Here is an 11,506-nt window from a genome sequence, read left to right on the forward strand (position 1 = left end):
TGAATTAGATAGATAAAATTAATACAGATTTACTTTCATTAAATTTATACAATATATAAACCTTCTCTATTTAACAATTTTATTTAGCAAACAAGATATACATACATACAACAAAATGCAATGAATGAAACTTTAATGCAATAGTGATCTTTTGTTTAAAATTAATAAGGGATTAAACTTATAAGAGATATATAAATTAATAGGAGATATGAATAGAATACATATTAAGATTACTTTGCATAAAACGTAATCTTATAATACATTTTTCTTACTGAATGAAATAATTAATCTTCACTTTCATCTAACTCCTGTACAGGTACTGGTATATTACCGGAATCAACTTGATACATGTATTGTATCAAATCCACTATACGATGTGCATAACCATATTCATTGTCATACCTACAAATATTTATATTTTCGTTAATTAACTAACAAACATTATATTTACTTCATTAATTATTTCATGTTATATTTTGTTATGTATTTATATTTAAAGATTAATCAGTTTGAAAATTTGTTACAAAATAATCTAAAGTAGTTGAACATAAAATTTATTATTTTACAATTTCAAAAAGAATTTGATAATAGTATTTATATCTGTATATATAAATTTCAAATGCATTTAAATGTAATTTATGTACATATACGAATAAATAACAAATAATTAAGAAAAATTTATATTGCTTGTGTTGTTATTTAAATTGATTATTATATTAATAGAAGGAATGATTCGGTAAGTTCACAAAAGTCAAAAATATTGTTTATGAAATAATTTGACTTGATAATTACCAGGCAACAACTTTGATGAATGTGCTTGTCTGAGGAATTCCAGCTTTGGCATCGAAAATACACGAAAAGCTTGTCTTATTGAAGTCGGATGACACACAATCATCATCTGTATAACCCAATATACCGTTTAGATCATTCTCTGACGCTGTTTTCATTGCTTCCTTCACTTCTTCATACGTTGTCGGTTTATTAACTCTAACATTAATAAAACTGTATAAATATGACACATGTTGCTATTTGATATTTGTTTGTATTAATTTTATAAATTAAGGAAAGTTAATTACTGTTGATATAAAGCTACTTTGTTCTTTAAAATTAATGTTTTTTGTTTTGAAATCTTGTAATATTATATGTGATATATATATATAATGTAATAAAATTTTTACTGTAATCAAATAAATTACTGTAATTGGCATTACCGAAAAGTCATGTCACATAAAGAAACATTTGGAATTGGTACTCTAAAGGCTATAGCAGATATTTTGCCTTTCAGTTCAGGGATAATTTTGTCCAATGATTTGGCAGCACCTGAAGACGTCGGAATAATATTTTGGAGAGCACCTCTACCATCTCTCCACAACTACAATACAGATACAATTATAACGTATTTTCTTAAATTAGTAAAACAAATCAATATGCACAAGTTATATCAGTAAATGTTAAAGTTCGAATTAGTTTTGTTCGTTCTAATATTATATGAAAATAAAAGAACTTATTAAGTTAATCATTAATCGTAATCAATTCCTAATTACTATCTCTATTAATACATAATATAAAATTATTGTTTTTTAAATAACGTAAACATTAGATTCGACGACAAAATTTGATTTATTTTAATAGCTGCGATACTAAGGACAAAAAATATATTATTCTATTAAAGAGTGTTTTTATTGCTATATTAGAAACGTAATACTTTTCTTATTAAGTAGCATATTTTATTTCTGTAATATTTTTTGTGTAACACATTAATAATACTATTATAACTATTAAAACTATTAAAAGTATGGGTTTTCGTAAATAAAGAGAGTTTGATAAAATATTTCGTAAATACCTTTCCTCTCTCTAGGGGCCCATCTAAAGTTCGTTGCATCGATGTTAAAGCGTGTACGCTACTGATCATTACTTCAATAACGTCGAATTTATCATGCATCAATCGAATGATAGGTGCTGCACAGTTTGTTGTACAAGAAGCAGCTGATATTATTTTACCTTTTTTTGGATCATAACAAGCATGATTTACACCATAAACGATCATTGATGCATCTATAGAAGGTGCTGTAATAATTACTCTTTTAGCTCCACCGTCCATATGTAACTAAAATGAGGCAGATGTTTCCTTTATTCTCTAAACATTTATTTTATGTAATAGAATTTAAATATATCTTTATAAATTTTTTATGTATGTATTACATATAAGTTCAGTTTTTTCATGAAATAGAAAAATTTCTACTCTTTATAATGAGTTACGAAGTTTGGATAATAAACGAAAGCTTTCTAAGTAGCATTATAATATAGACGATTGTAAATATTAAATCGAGATTGTAATACAACTATTAACAAATACAACAAAATTATAAATAATAGGTATGAAGGAACAATCTCTTTTCTTACGCTTGCTTTTTCTAAGGTAGTAAAAAGCCCAGTGGCCTCAATTACATATGTTACACCTGCCTCTCTCCAATTTATTTTACATGGGTTTTTTTCTTGAGATGTAGCTATTTTGTTGTCTTCAAAAGAAAAAATTTATTAAGTATTAATTTCATAAGTTTGTGAATCTATAATTTATTAATCGATCTTTTGTACTTATATTATAATGATATATTTACTTCATTATATCATTAATACAATATGTATATAGTATTAAATACAAAGTTTGTGCAGCGCCAGCTTTAATTAAATTGACTCAAGTAAAATATAATGTATGAATTATTAAATATACCTCCGATAATAATAAATCCATTTTCACATTCCAGCTTTACAGGATAAGGACCATGAGTCGAGTCAAATTTAAATAAATATATCATATAATCGGTTGAAATATACGGATCATTTATCATCTTAACCTAATACAATATATTTGTTTTACACTTGCTTGATATAAAAATATTTGCATGTAAAAGTAATTTTTTACTAATTCGTTACCGTAACATCCTTTTCAAGACAAGCACGTAAACACATTCTTCCTATTCTTCCAAATCCATTAATTCCTACAAATGCCATAACTTTACGAAAATGTTTCCTAGTATCAGTTTATAATATTTCAAAATTATATACCGCATTTGTATTGTACTTATTTTAGTTGTTCCGAAACGTCAAAAAGTCAATAGTGCGAATTTGTATACAAAATTGAAATAGACATATCGGAAAGTAGTTTTTTTATCAAAATTTGTTCATAATATAATGAACATTTACGATACACGGAAAGAATATATAATATAAACTTGTCATATCATGATTAATGAAAAATTTAATGAAAGAATGTTAAATTCGGTTATAAAATAAATTATCATAGTTTAGAATTTTAGATAACATCTTGATAATTTGAAAGTATAAAATAATATCTCAAGAATAAAATAAATTTTAATCGAGGTGTAAGAAATATTAACAAATATTCGTGTATAAAACTTAATTTTTAAGGTTGTTGGTATAAAAATACGGCACTGATTAAGTTAACATTTCAACTTTCAAGGTTATTTCAAGGTCATTTCAAAGGCATTGTATGATAGTAGTATATATATAATGCGTCTTAACATCAGGTACAACAGTATGACATTGAAAATACGTAGTGTCATTTACAGAAGTCAAAGTGAGCTGGGCTTTTTGTCGAAAAATAATTTTTTTGGGAATTTTTTATATCGCAATTTATAGCCAGTTGAAATCTGTTTAACTTTTATTCAAAATATTTTTGTTGTAAAAGTAAGGGTTTGAAAAATCGTAACAAGAATAGCATAGTACACACATACATACATATATCCTGTATATGTGTAATACTATTTATAGAAATACATGTTTTCAAAGTCGTTCAACTTATGTTTGGAAAATTAATTTAAAAATTCATGTAAAAATAGGTTAAAATTTTTCAGTACGAAGCATCATGTAACAGAAAGCAGATTTTGAAAATTCGTCAAATATTCATATAGTTGATTTAATTAAATGTGTGTACTATTTCATAGTCGGTCATTTCTGTCGATATCAACATTTCTAAATATTAACAGCAATGTGAATTAAATGTTCTGAATATACACACAGTATAGTATATATATGTATACATGTGTATTTTGGAATCATCCTTTCAATATCATTTGAACGAATATCGTAGAGAGACCACAGTAGTAATATTATTATTATCTTCTTTTTTTTTGCCCATACATATCTACTACGACCATTATGAAATGTGAAATAGTTTGATATTGGAAAGCAAACATCAACATTGTTACAAGAGCAAATTAATCCCAAGACGTTCCTCGATGAACAGTATTACACATGCTCGCAGTCAAGGAAGTCAGCTCAAGCTGTGAAATACCGAAATGGATATTTATTATCAGAACGGACTTTATTTAAGGAGGTTCGACGGTAAGTGAACTAATATTATTTTTGATAAAATTTGTAATATTGTAATAGTAGAATGTGTATACGATACATATTATTAAAACGAATAAATAAATTATGAAGCATTTCTAATATTTTGTAGCTCGAAGAAGACATGAATAATTCATAATTTAAAATAAAATGTAACATACTCTAATACCAATTAAACATGGAAGATTCACTACAGGAAATTACAGAAAAAATAAGATACAAATGTCCTTCTAATAAAATGTTAAAGGTAATTTGTTGCAATACTTAACTTTGAATTATATTGATATGATAAGTCATATTACGTATACCTATATTCATAAATAATATCATAAATTTCAGTATCATTTAAACAACTTCGGTCCGGAAAAAGATATTCGTAAATTAAAAGAAATATTTTTCATTAATAACATTCATCATAAAAGACAAATTTTTCAAGAAAAAATTCTATTTTTGTTCATACATCTTTATTATATCAAACGGATTTTGCACTACATATGAAAAATGAAGTCGCGTCATAGTACAAAACAGAAGGAAGGGAATATTTGATACAATAAAGACAATGCCTTAATTCCATTTGAACTGTGAAATGTATATAATTATATAGTAAATTATTTATTAGTATCTTCCTTTTTAATATAAAAATTCATGGTACATGTTCCTAAATGCAAATTAATATTATTAAAAATTAGAAATATCATTTGTACATTAAAATAATTGCTACAGTAAATAATTAATTTCAACTTTTAAATTTTTTAAAATAAAATATTTTACAACACCTTATTCAGTACACTACAAATGATATTTTATATTTTAATGACTTAATATTAATTTGTATATTTTACATGTATAATTTTTATATATTAAAAAAATTGGTACTAATAAATTTTATGCTCAATACATTTCTTATAATAACTAAAAGTCATCTTTCAAATATTAAATAATAAAAAAGAAATTAATAAAATGTTTCATTTGCGCTATAGATGCAATATTAGTATTTAAGTGTGTAAAATCGGTCAACTCACCTTATGACTGTCCTACATTTTTCGATGACATATATTGTAAACAAGACGAACTGTTTCCACCTAAAGTTTATGATAAATAATTGAAAATATTTATTAAATATTTAGTTAAATTCATAAAAGAGAATTTGACTGCTTCAAATGAATATTAATCTGTAGCTAATCTCTAATTTCTTATATATAAAAGTTTTACTGTTGATAATAAAATGGTAATATGCAATGTATTTGGCGTAGGTAATCAAATTCTGTGTGTTATCAAACAAAAATTATGTACAATGTTAGAATAGAAGTAAAAATTTATAAGTAATTGTATCGCAGACTACAAGTCATTAAATTCAGGAATCCTTTTCATCATTATCATAATGATGAGTGCTTTATAAAGGATTTTCTGATGAAATGACTTTAAAAATAATATAACTGGTATGTTTAATATTTCGGATATTTAGTGTTTAGTTTGATAGTGTTTATTTGGATACTTAGTTTAGTGATTAATAATTATGTAACAATTAATTAAGTATAATTATATATTCTCATTAAAAAAACATTTGTGTTTGTATATAAAATATATTAAAAATAACAAAATTTCATTTAGAAAAAGTAGATATTAAAAAATAGATCAAATGTTGTCTTTGAGAAAATACATACAGTACATATTGAGAAACATTATTTTTTTAATAAATTGTAAATGAGTTTTCAAACAACTGTGTGAGATCTTCCTTTGATTGTTCTCGTGGTGCCAATTTTGTAATACGATGCTGAAAATAATGTAAAACTGGATTAGTAATGAAATAAGCTCAAAGATTATTTATAGCTTTAAAATGTGTGAAAAAAATATTGTATGATCATACAAATAATAAAATGTAAAAATATATATTATTATGTAACAATTATATGAATTCGTCATATATAGCAGTATGAAATTTCAAAAATATGGCAAATTTATTTGATTGTCATAATTCATAATGTATAGTGACTAATAAATCACTACTGCAAATTGATTGTGATTTTTCTACCTACCAAAATATGTACACATGTTTTCTGGGTGAGAGATAATTTTAAACAGTTCGATTTAATGAAATTATTGAAATTAAGAAAAATATTTTAATTTGCAAGAAATTGTTATCTGTTTATCTGTTTAAAATTGCCGTTTTCATTTAGAAAGTTACTAAAGACAAAAATTTTGGTTCCTAGAAGCAATTAGTTTACATTTTCGTTACATACATTTACTTATTAATCAAAATAATTAAATTAAAACTTTGCTGATATTTGAGCGGCGTGGAAACGCGCGTTTCTTAGCTGCCTCCTTTGTAACGTCACGAGTCCGTTTCTTTCATGCATGGCAGTACACGTGTGGCGCCTTCGCAGACGTGTAACATTACGCGTTCTTCGGGTACATTCGGTATGTAGTCGGAGACGTTCGGTTTTCTAAATTTTTAATTGCTTATAACTTTTCCTTTTTAACAATTTTTAACAACCAGAAAATATGTGTCTAAAATTTCTGTTTCCTGAATTCATTTACAGAATCAGTGAAAAATGTGCAACAACCGAATTGAGCTATAATAACTATAAACAGGGTGTCCTATTTAAATACGTCCCTGCGAATATCTCCGAATTTACTTATGGTACTAGAAAAAACATATGGAGGTCAGCTTTGCTTTTTTAGATGGGATGTTTTAATGCATTAATCGATCCGTCTTTGAAACTATTCAAGGACAGATCGATTAATGCATTTTGGAAATATTCGCAGGAATCGATTTAAATAGGACACTGTACATAATTATATGTCACATTTTATCTAATACTAATTCAATGACAATAATTCATTGAATTATTAATCTCTTAATATGTCCCTTAATAATGTCAAAACGTTAATTCGTCAGAAAACGCACCGTATCCATATCGTAATAATGAACCTTACTTGTGGTAGTGTGCCTTTGACTAAATTAGGTATATCTTCCTTTTTGAAACCTAATTCAGTCAAACCATTTTCAATTTTCATCACTTGCATGTACTCTTTTACAACGTCTGATAATATTTTGCCAGCATCACTTTTTTTAGCTCGGTTAATATCAGCACCAAGTAATTCAGCAGCTTCCAAATGCCTTTCTGCACATCCACTCCCAGTAAAAGAAAATACAGCAGGTGCTGATATAACAACTGAAAGACCATGTGGCACTATAGGATGATCTTTGTTATAACCCTATAATAAACAATGCATCAATATTATAATTCAACAAATATTTATTTAGATATATTAAATGTAATTAACCCTATATAATTATACAGGGTGGTTGGTAACTGGTGGTACAAGCGGAAAGGGGGTGATTCTACGCGAAAAAAGAAGTCGAAAATATAGAATAAAAATTTTTCATTTGAGGCTTTGTTTTCGAGAAAATCGACTTTGAATTTTCGCTCGGTATGCGTGCACTTTATCACGTCTCGTTATAACGGATCTCACTGTAGATCGTTGTCTCGATGGAAAATTAAAAAAAAAAAGAAAATAAAAAAATTTTTATTCTATATTTTCGACTTCTTTTTTCGCGTAGAATCACCCCCTTTCCGCTTGTACCACCAGTTACCAACCACCCTGTATATTCAGCAACATAATTTAATGACAATAATTGTCAATAACTATCTGTTGTGTTTAATGTATATGTACATTTATTTTGTATATGGCATAAGATGTGATTTTAATGTCACAAATCATACCTACTTTAATTTTGATAATTAACATTTTCCTTAATTCTTACATTTTTGTGTAATAAAAAAATTTACACTTTTATATTGTAGCAATTTAAGTACAGAAAAGTGTGTAATAATGCATTTAATATGTTTTGTTTTTACGAACAAGTTGATAAAATTATTATCTTTTCTATCATTTAAAATTAAATGTACATACCTCTGGTTGAAAATTATGAACATTTCCACTAATAGAATAAGAAAGTGCATGGCAAAGGTGAACTCCAGCATTACCAAATCCAACACCTGCCATGGTACTTGCAAGATGCATGTTACTTCTAGCTTCAAGATCATCTTGGTTATATACAGCTCTTTTAAAATATCTATGTGGAGAAAGCATAAATATTATATTTAAAAACATTTTTTTAATTTATACAATTATTACTTTATTGCTAATTTCATTTTGTAATTGGAAGTAATAGAGATACAATATGAAAACTATACAAATATAAATAGTTCTTAAGAAAGTTATAAAAAGAAAGCAAATTATGTTAATGTAGGCCATATTAAAAATATTAAAATTTATATTCTTATGATATTCTACTTGTTTATTATAATCGTTATATACTTTTTTTACAACAAACAATTACATACTTGCACATTATTTGAAGAGCATATTTTGCCCACACATCACTAATAGGATTGCTACCTTGATAGGCTGGTCTAAGAATTGGATTGGAAGGACAAGCTCTTTCTGTATATGGTATTGCAGTAAAAGATTCAAGAGCATGACAAAGCACATCAAAACCAGAATAAGCACAGACTCTTTCTGGCATGCTTAATGTATGATTTGGATCAATAAGACCTAAGGTAGGTCTCAGAGCTCTGTTGTAATTAAAATTCTCAAAATAAATAATTGTTCTGAATAATTTGAATTACAAATAACGTTTAATAATATATAACACACATGTACTCATTCATACACAAAATGTAAATTGTTCACAATTAAATAATAATTATATTGCAACATTGCTATTTATATATCATATTAGTACCTTTTCCTTGATAAGATCATTGATAATAAGTTACCTATTAGCAATTCCAGTTTTGGCTTTAAGTGGTTGATAATCAAAGATAGAAACACCAGTTGTTTCTGAACCAGTACCAGAGGTAGTTGGTACTGCTATTAATGGTTTTAATGGCACTGTAATTGGTTTTCCTTTACCAATTGGTGGATTTACGTAATCTAACAAGTCTGCTTGGGGATCAGAACTATAAAGATTTGCAGCTTTACAAGTGTCCATCACTGAACCACCTCCTACCTAATAATAATATTAAACCTATATTAAACTTCATAGTTTCATACTTCATTAATGTGTTATTAATTTATAGCTACAGCAATTAAAACTATAGCTAATCTTATAAATTTTAAAAATATAGGAGTAATTATCTTCATTTTTTCTTTTTACAATGCAGATTTGATAAAACTAATTATCTTCCTAATTCTTTATTTCTCAAAATGCAGAATTGCTGCTTGCTAGTTAAGAAACATAAAAATATGTCCTAAACATATTTTAGAAAAATGAGACTGATAATTTTCAAATAAGATTTGCGCATATATTTGTCTCTTACCGCTATAAAAGCATCAAATTGTCCACGTTTAGCGAATTCAATGGAATCTTTCAGACTTTGTTCTGTGGGTTCTACACGTACACTATCGTAAACTGTAGTTTGAATTCCATATTTAGTAAGGCTGTCCATAGCAGTTTTAAAAGGTGGTAAATTTATTAAGTTGGAATCTGTCATCAAACACACATTCTTTGAATTAAAATTTTGCATATCCATACCGAGTTCTTTTGTAACACCAATGCCATACCGCACTGTAGAACAAGCCATCTGCAATTATTTTAATCAAGATGAAATTAATAAAACTAATATTTAGTCAAAGTTTAATGAATAAAAGATGTATAAATTTAACTCCAATGCTATTTTTTATACTTTTTATTTGAGAAATATGAATCAAAAGAGTAAAATAAAGGATTGAATTATTGAATTTATTATTAAATTTCTATTTCTTAAAAATTCAGGAAAAAGCATCATATAGACATCACAGACTATTGGAAAAAGCAAAATAATTCTAAATATATATGATGGATTCTATTATAAATTTCACATGACAGCATAGTATGATAGTGTTAAAAATATTTAAATGAATTAAGATCTTCTTTACATTTTATAATTATTTAATCAATAACAGACTTAGCTTCAATATTAGGTCATTTGTCATGAAATTGTGAAAATACATACTTCAAATGCATATTCTTTTGCTGGTATAGCATTAGCTACTGTACTACGAGCTTTTCTTAATTCATGTATAGTTGTACCTCCTGGATTTCCATGAGCTGGACATTTACATCTACAATTTTCATCAATTAAATTTTCACCAAAAATGTTTAATTAAAATTAACTTAAAATACAATAAGAATGCCAATGAAAAAACAAAATTATTGATCTCAAAATATATAAAAATCTGTAATATTTGTACATTTGTAACATAAGTATATTAAATACATATTAAGCACATATTATTATATATAATTGAATGTGTTATGTTCAATATAATAATTTTGTTAAATAATACAAATTTATTTATTTATTTATTTATTTATTATCAGACACATTAATTATATATAAATATATAATTGTTTAAAATTTTTAGTATAAATTAGTTTATATTTTTTATATCATATGTCAATATTATAGAATTAACAAATATTGTAAAATCTATAATCTTTTAGTATATTGCGTAAATATTAATATCATTAAATATCCTGTTAAGCATTATATAAAAAATAATGTGAAATTGTTTTAATATAGATTAAGTGTATAATATATATATAATTTTTTCGACTTATAGTACGAATACATTATGAAAACAATATCCATATGTATATGTACATGTGTATGTATATTACATATATGTATATACTCACGATTGAGAAGAAATAACTCGCAATAGATCTGTGATACGTTTTTTGGAAATCATCTTTTCGTAATATAATATATAATTATAAATAAAACGAGAATTTAAAGCAAAAGTATTGACATATGTTTTAAGTATCCTTTGATCTCTTGTGTTGTTTTCTACTGAGTCTTCAGATATTATTCTCTTCTAGTTATCTACTATATATACACATACGTGTGACATAATATTACGTAGATAACAGTCAGTGCCGTATTAATATTATCATTTACATTCCCACTAACAAGAAATGTTTAATAACAATGTAGTCGTATTAACTTCTAATGATACATTAGATACATATCATGATACATACAATACCGTTTATTAATTGAAATTAATACATTTAATTAATAACGTAGTATTCTTTGAATTTTATATGTATAAACTGGTACAAAATATGTATATTCGAAAA

The 11,506-nt window shown here is 25.8% G+C and overlaps 2 protein-coding genes and 1 long non-coding RNA gene across 4 annotated transcripts; 1 reads left to right on the plus strand and 2 right to left on the minus strand.

Moving 5' to 3' along the window:
- Positions 1-41: 41 nt before the first annotated feature.
- LOC126867094 (glyceraldehyde-3-phosphate dehydrogenase-like) lies at positions 42-3,074 on the minus strand. Its single transcript, XM_050621237.1, has 7 exons — positions 2,935-3,074; positions 2,732-2,855; positions 2,404-2,519; positions 1,844-2,107; positions 1,212-1,372; positions 793-987; positions 42-402 (listed from the first exon to the last, which is right to left on the minus strand). Exons 1-7 carry the CDS (start codon positions 3,010-3,012, stop codon positions 285-287), a joined length of 1,056 nt encoding a protein of 351 aa, XP_050477194.1. The 5' UTR covers positions 3,013-3,074; the 3' UTR covers positions 42-284.
- Positions 3,075-4,238: 1,164 nt separating this feature from the next.
- Positions 4,239-6,146, plus strand: LOC126867096 (uncharacterized). The gene is made up of 3 exons (XR_007690144.1): positions 4,239-4,365; positions 4,484-4,618; positions 4,711-6,146. It is a non-coding gene; the product is annotated as an uncharacterized LOC126867096 (long non-coding RNA).
- Positions 5,901-11,421, minus strand: LOC126867093 (probable hydroxyacid-oxoacid transhydrogenase, mitochondrial). 2 transcript variants are annotated; one of them, XM_050621235.1, is made up of 8 exons: positions 11,063-11,421; positions 10,377-10,485; positions 9,702-9,965; positions 9,159-9,391; positions 8,724-8,954; positions 8,290-8,452; positions 7,309-7,590; positions 5,901-6,145 (listed from the first exon to the last, which is right to left on the minus strand). In XM_050621235.1, the coding sequence occupies exons 1-8, from the start codon at positions 11,113-11,115 to the stop codon at positions 6,062-6,064; spliced, it is 1,419 nt and encodes a 472-aa protein (XP_050477192.1). In that variant the 5' UTR covers positions 11,116-11,421; the 3' UTR covers positions 5,901-6,061. The 2 variants fall into 2 exon arrangements, with proteins under 2 accessions (XP_050477192.1, XP_050477193.1); XM_050621236.1 differs by lacking the exon at positions 10,377-10,485.
- Positions 11,422-11,506: the final 85 nt, after the last annotated feature.

Source organism: Bombus huntii, chromosome 6 (genome assembly GCF_024542735.1).
Source record: "Bombus huntii isolate Logan2020A chromosome 6, iyBomHunt1.1, whole genome shotgun sequence".
NCBI lineage: Eukaryota > Metazoa > Arthropoda > Insecta > Hymenoptera > Apidae > Bombus > Bombus huntii.

Excerpts from the sequence above, each read along its gene's own strand:
- LOC126867094 (XM_050621237.1), bottom strand. The coding sequence starts at position 3,012 with ATGGCATTTGTAGGAATTAATGGATTTGGAAGAATAGGAAGAATGTGT. Across the intron at positions 2,856-2,934 it reads GTCTTGAAAAGGATGTTACG|GTTAAGATGATAAATGATCC; the intron begins GTAACGAATTAG and ends ATATTGTATTAG. Across the intron at positions 2,108-2,403 it reads CTACCTTAGAAAAAGCAAGC|TTACATATGGACGGTGGAGC; the intron begins GTAAGAAAAGAG and ends GCCTCATTTTAG.
- LOC126867093 (XM_050621235.1), bottom strand. The coding sequence starts at position 11,115 with ATGATTTCCAAAAAACGTATCACAGATCTATTGCGAGTTATTTCTTCT. Across the intron at positions 10,486-11,062 it reads CGAGTTATTTCTTCTCAATC|ATGTAAATGTCCAGCTCATG; the intron begins GTGAGTATATAC and ends TGAAAATTGTAG. Across the intron at positions 9,966-10,376 it reads CAAAAGAATATGCATTTGAA|ATGGCTTGTTCTACAGTGCG; the intron begins GTATGTATTTTC and ends AAATAATTGCAG.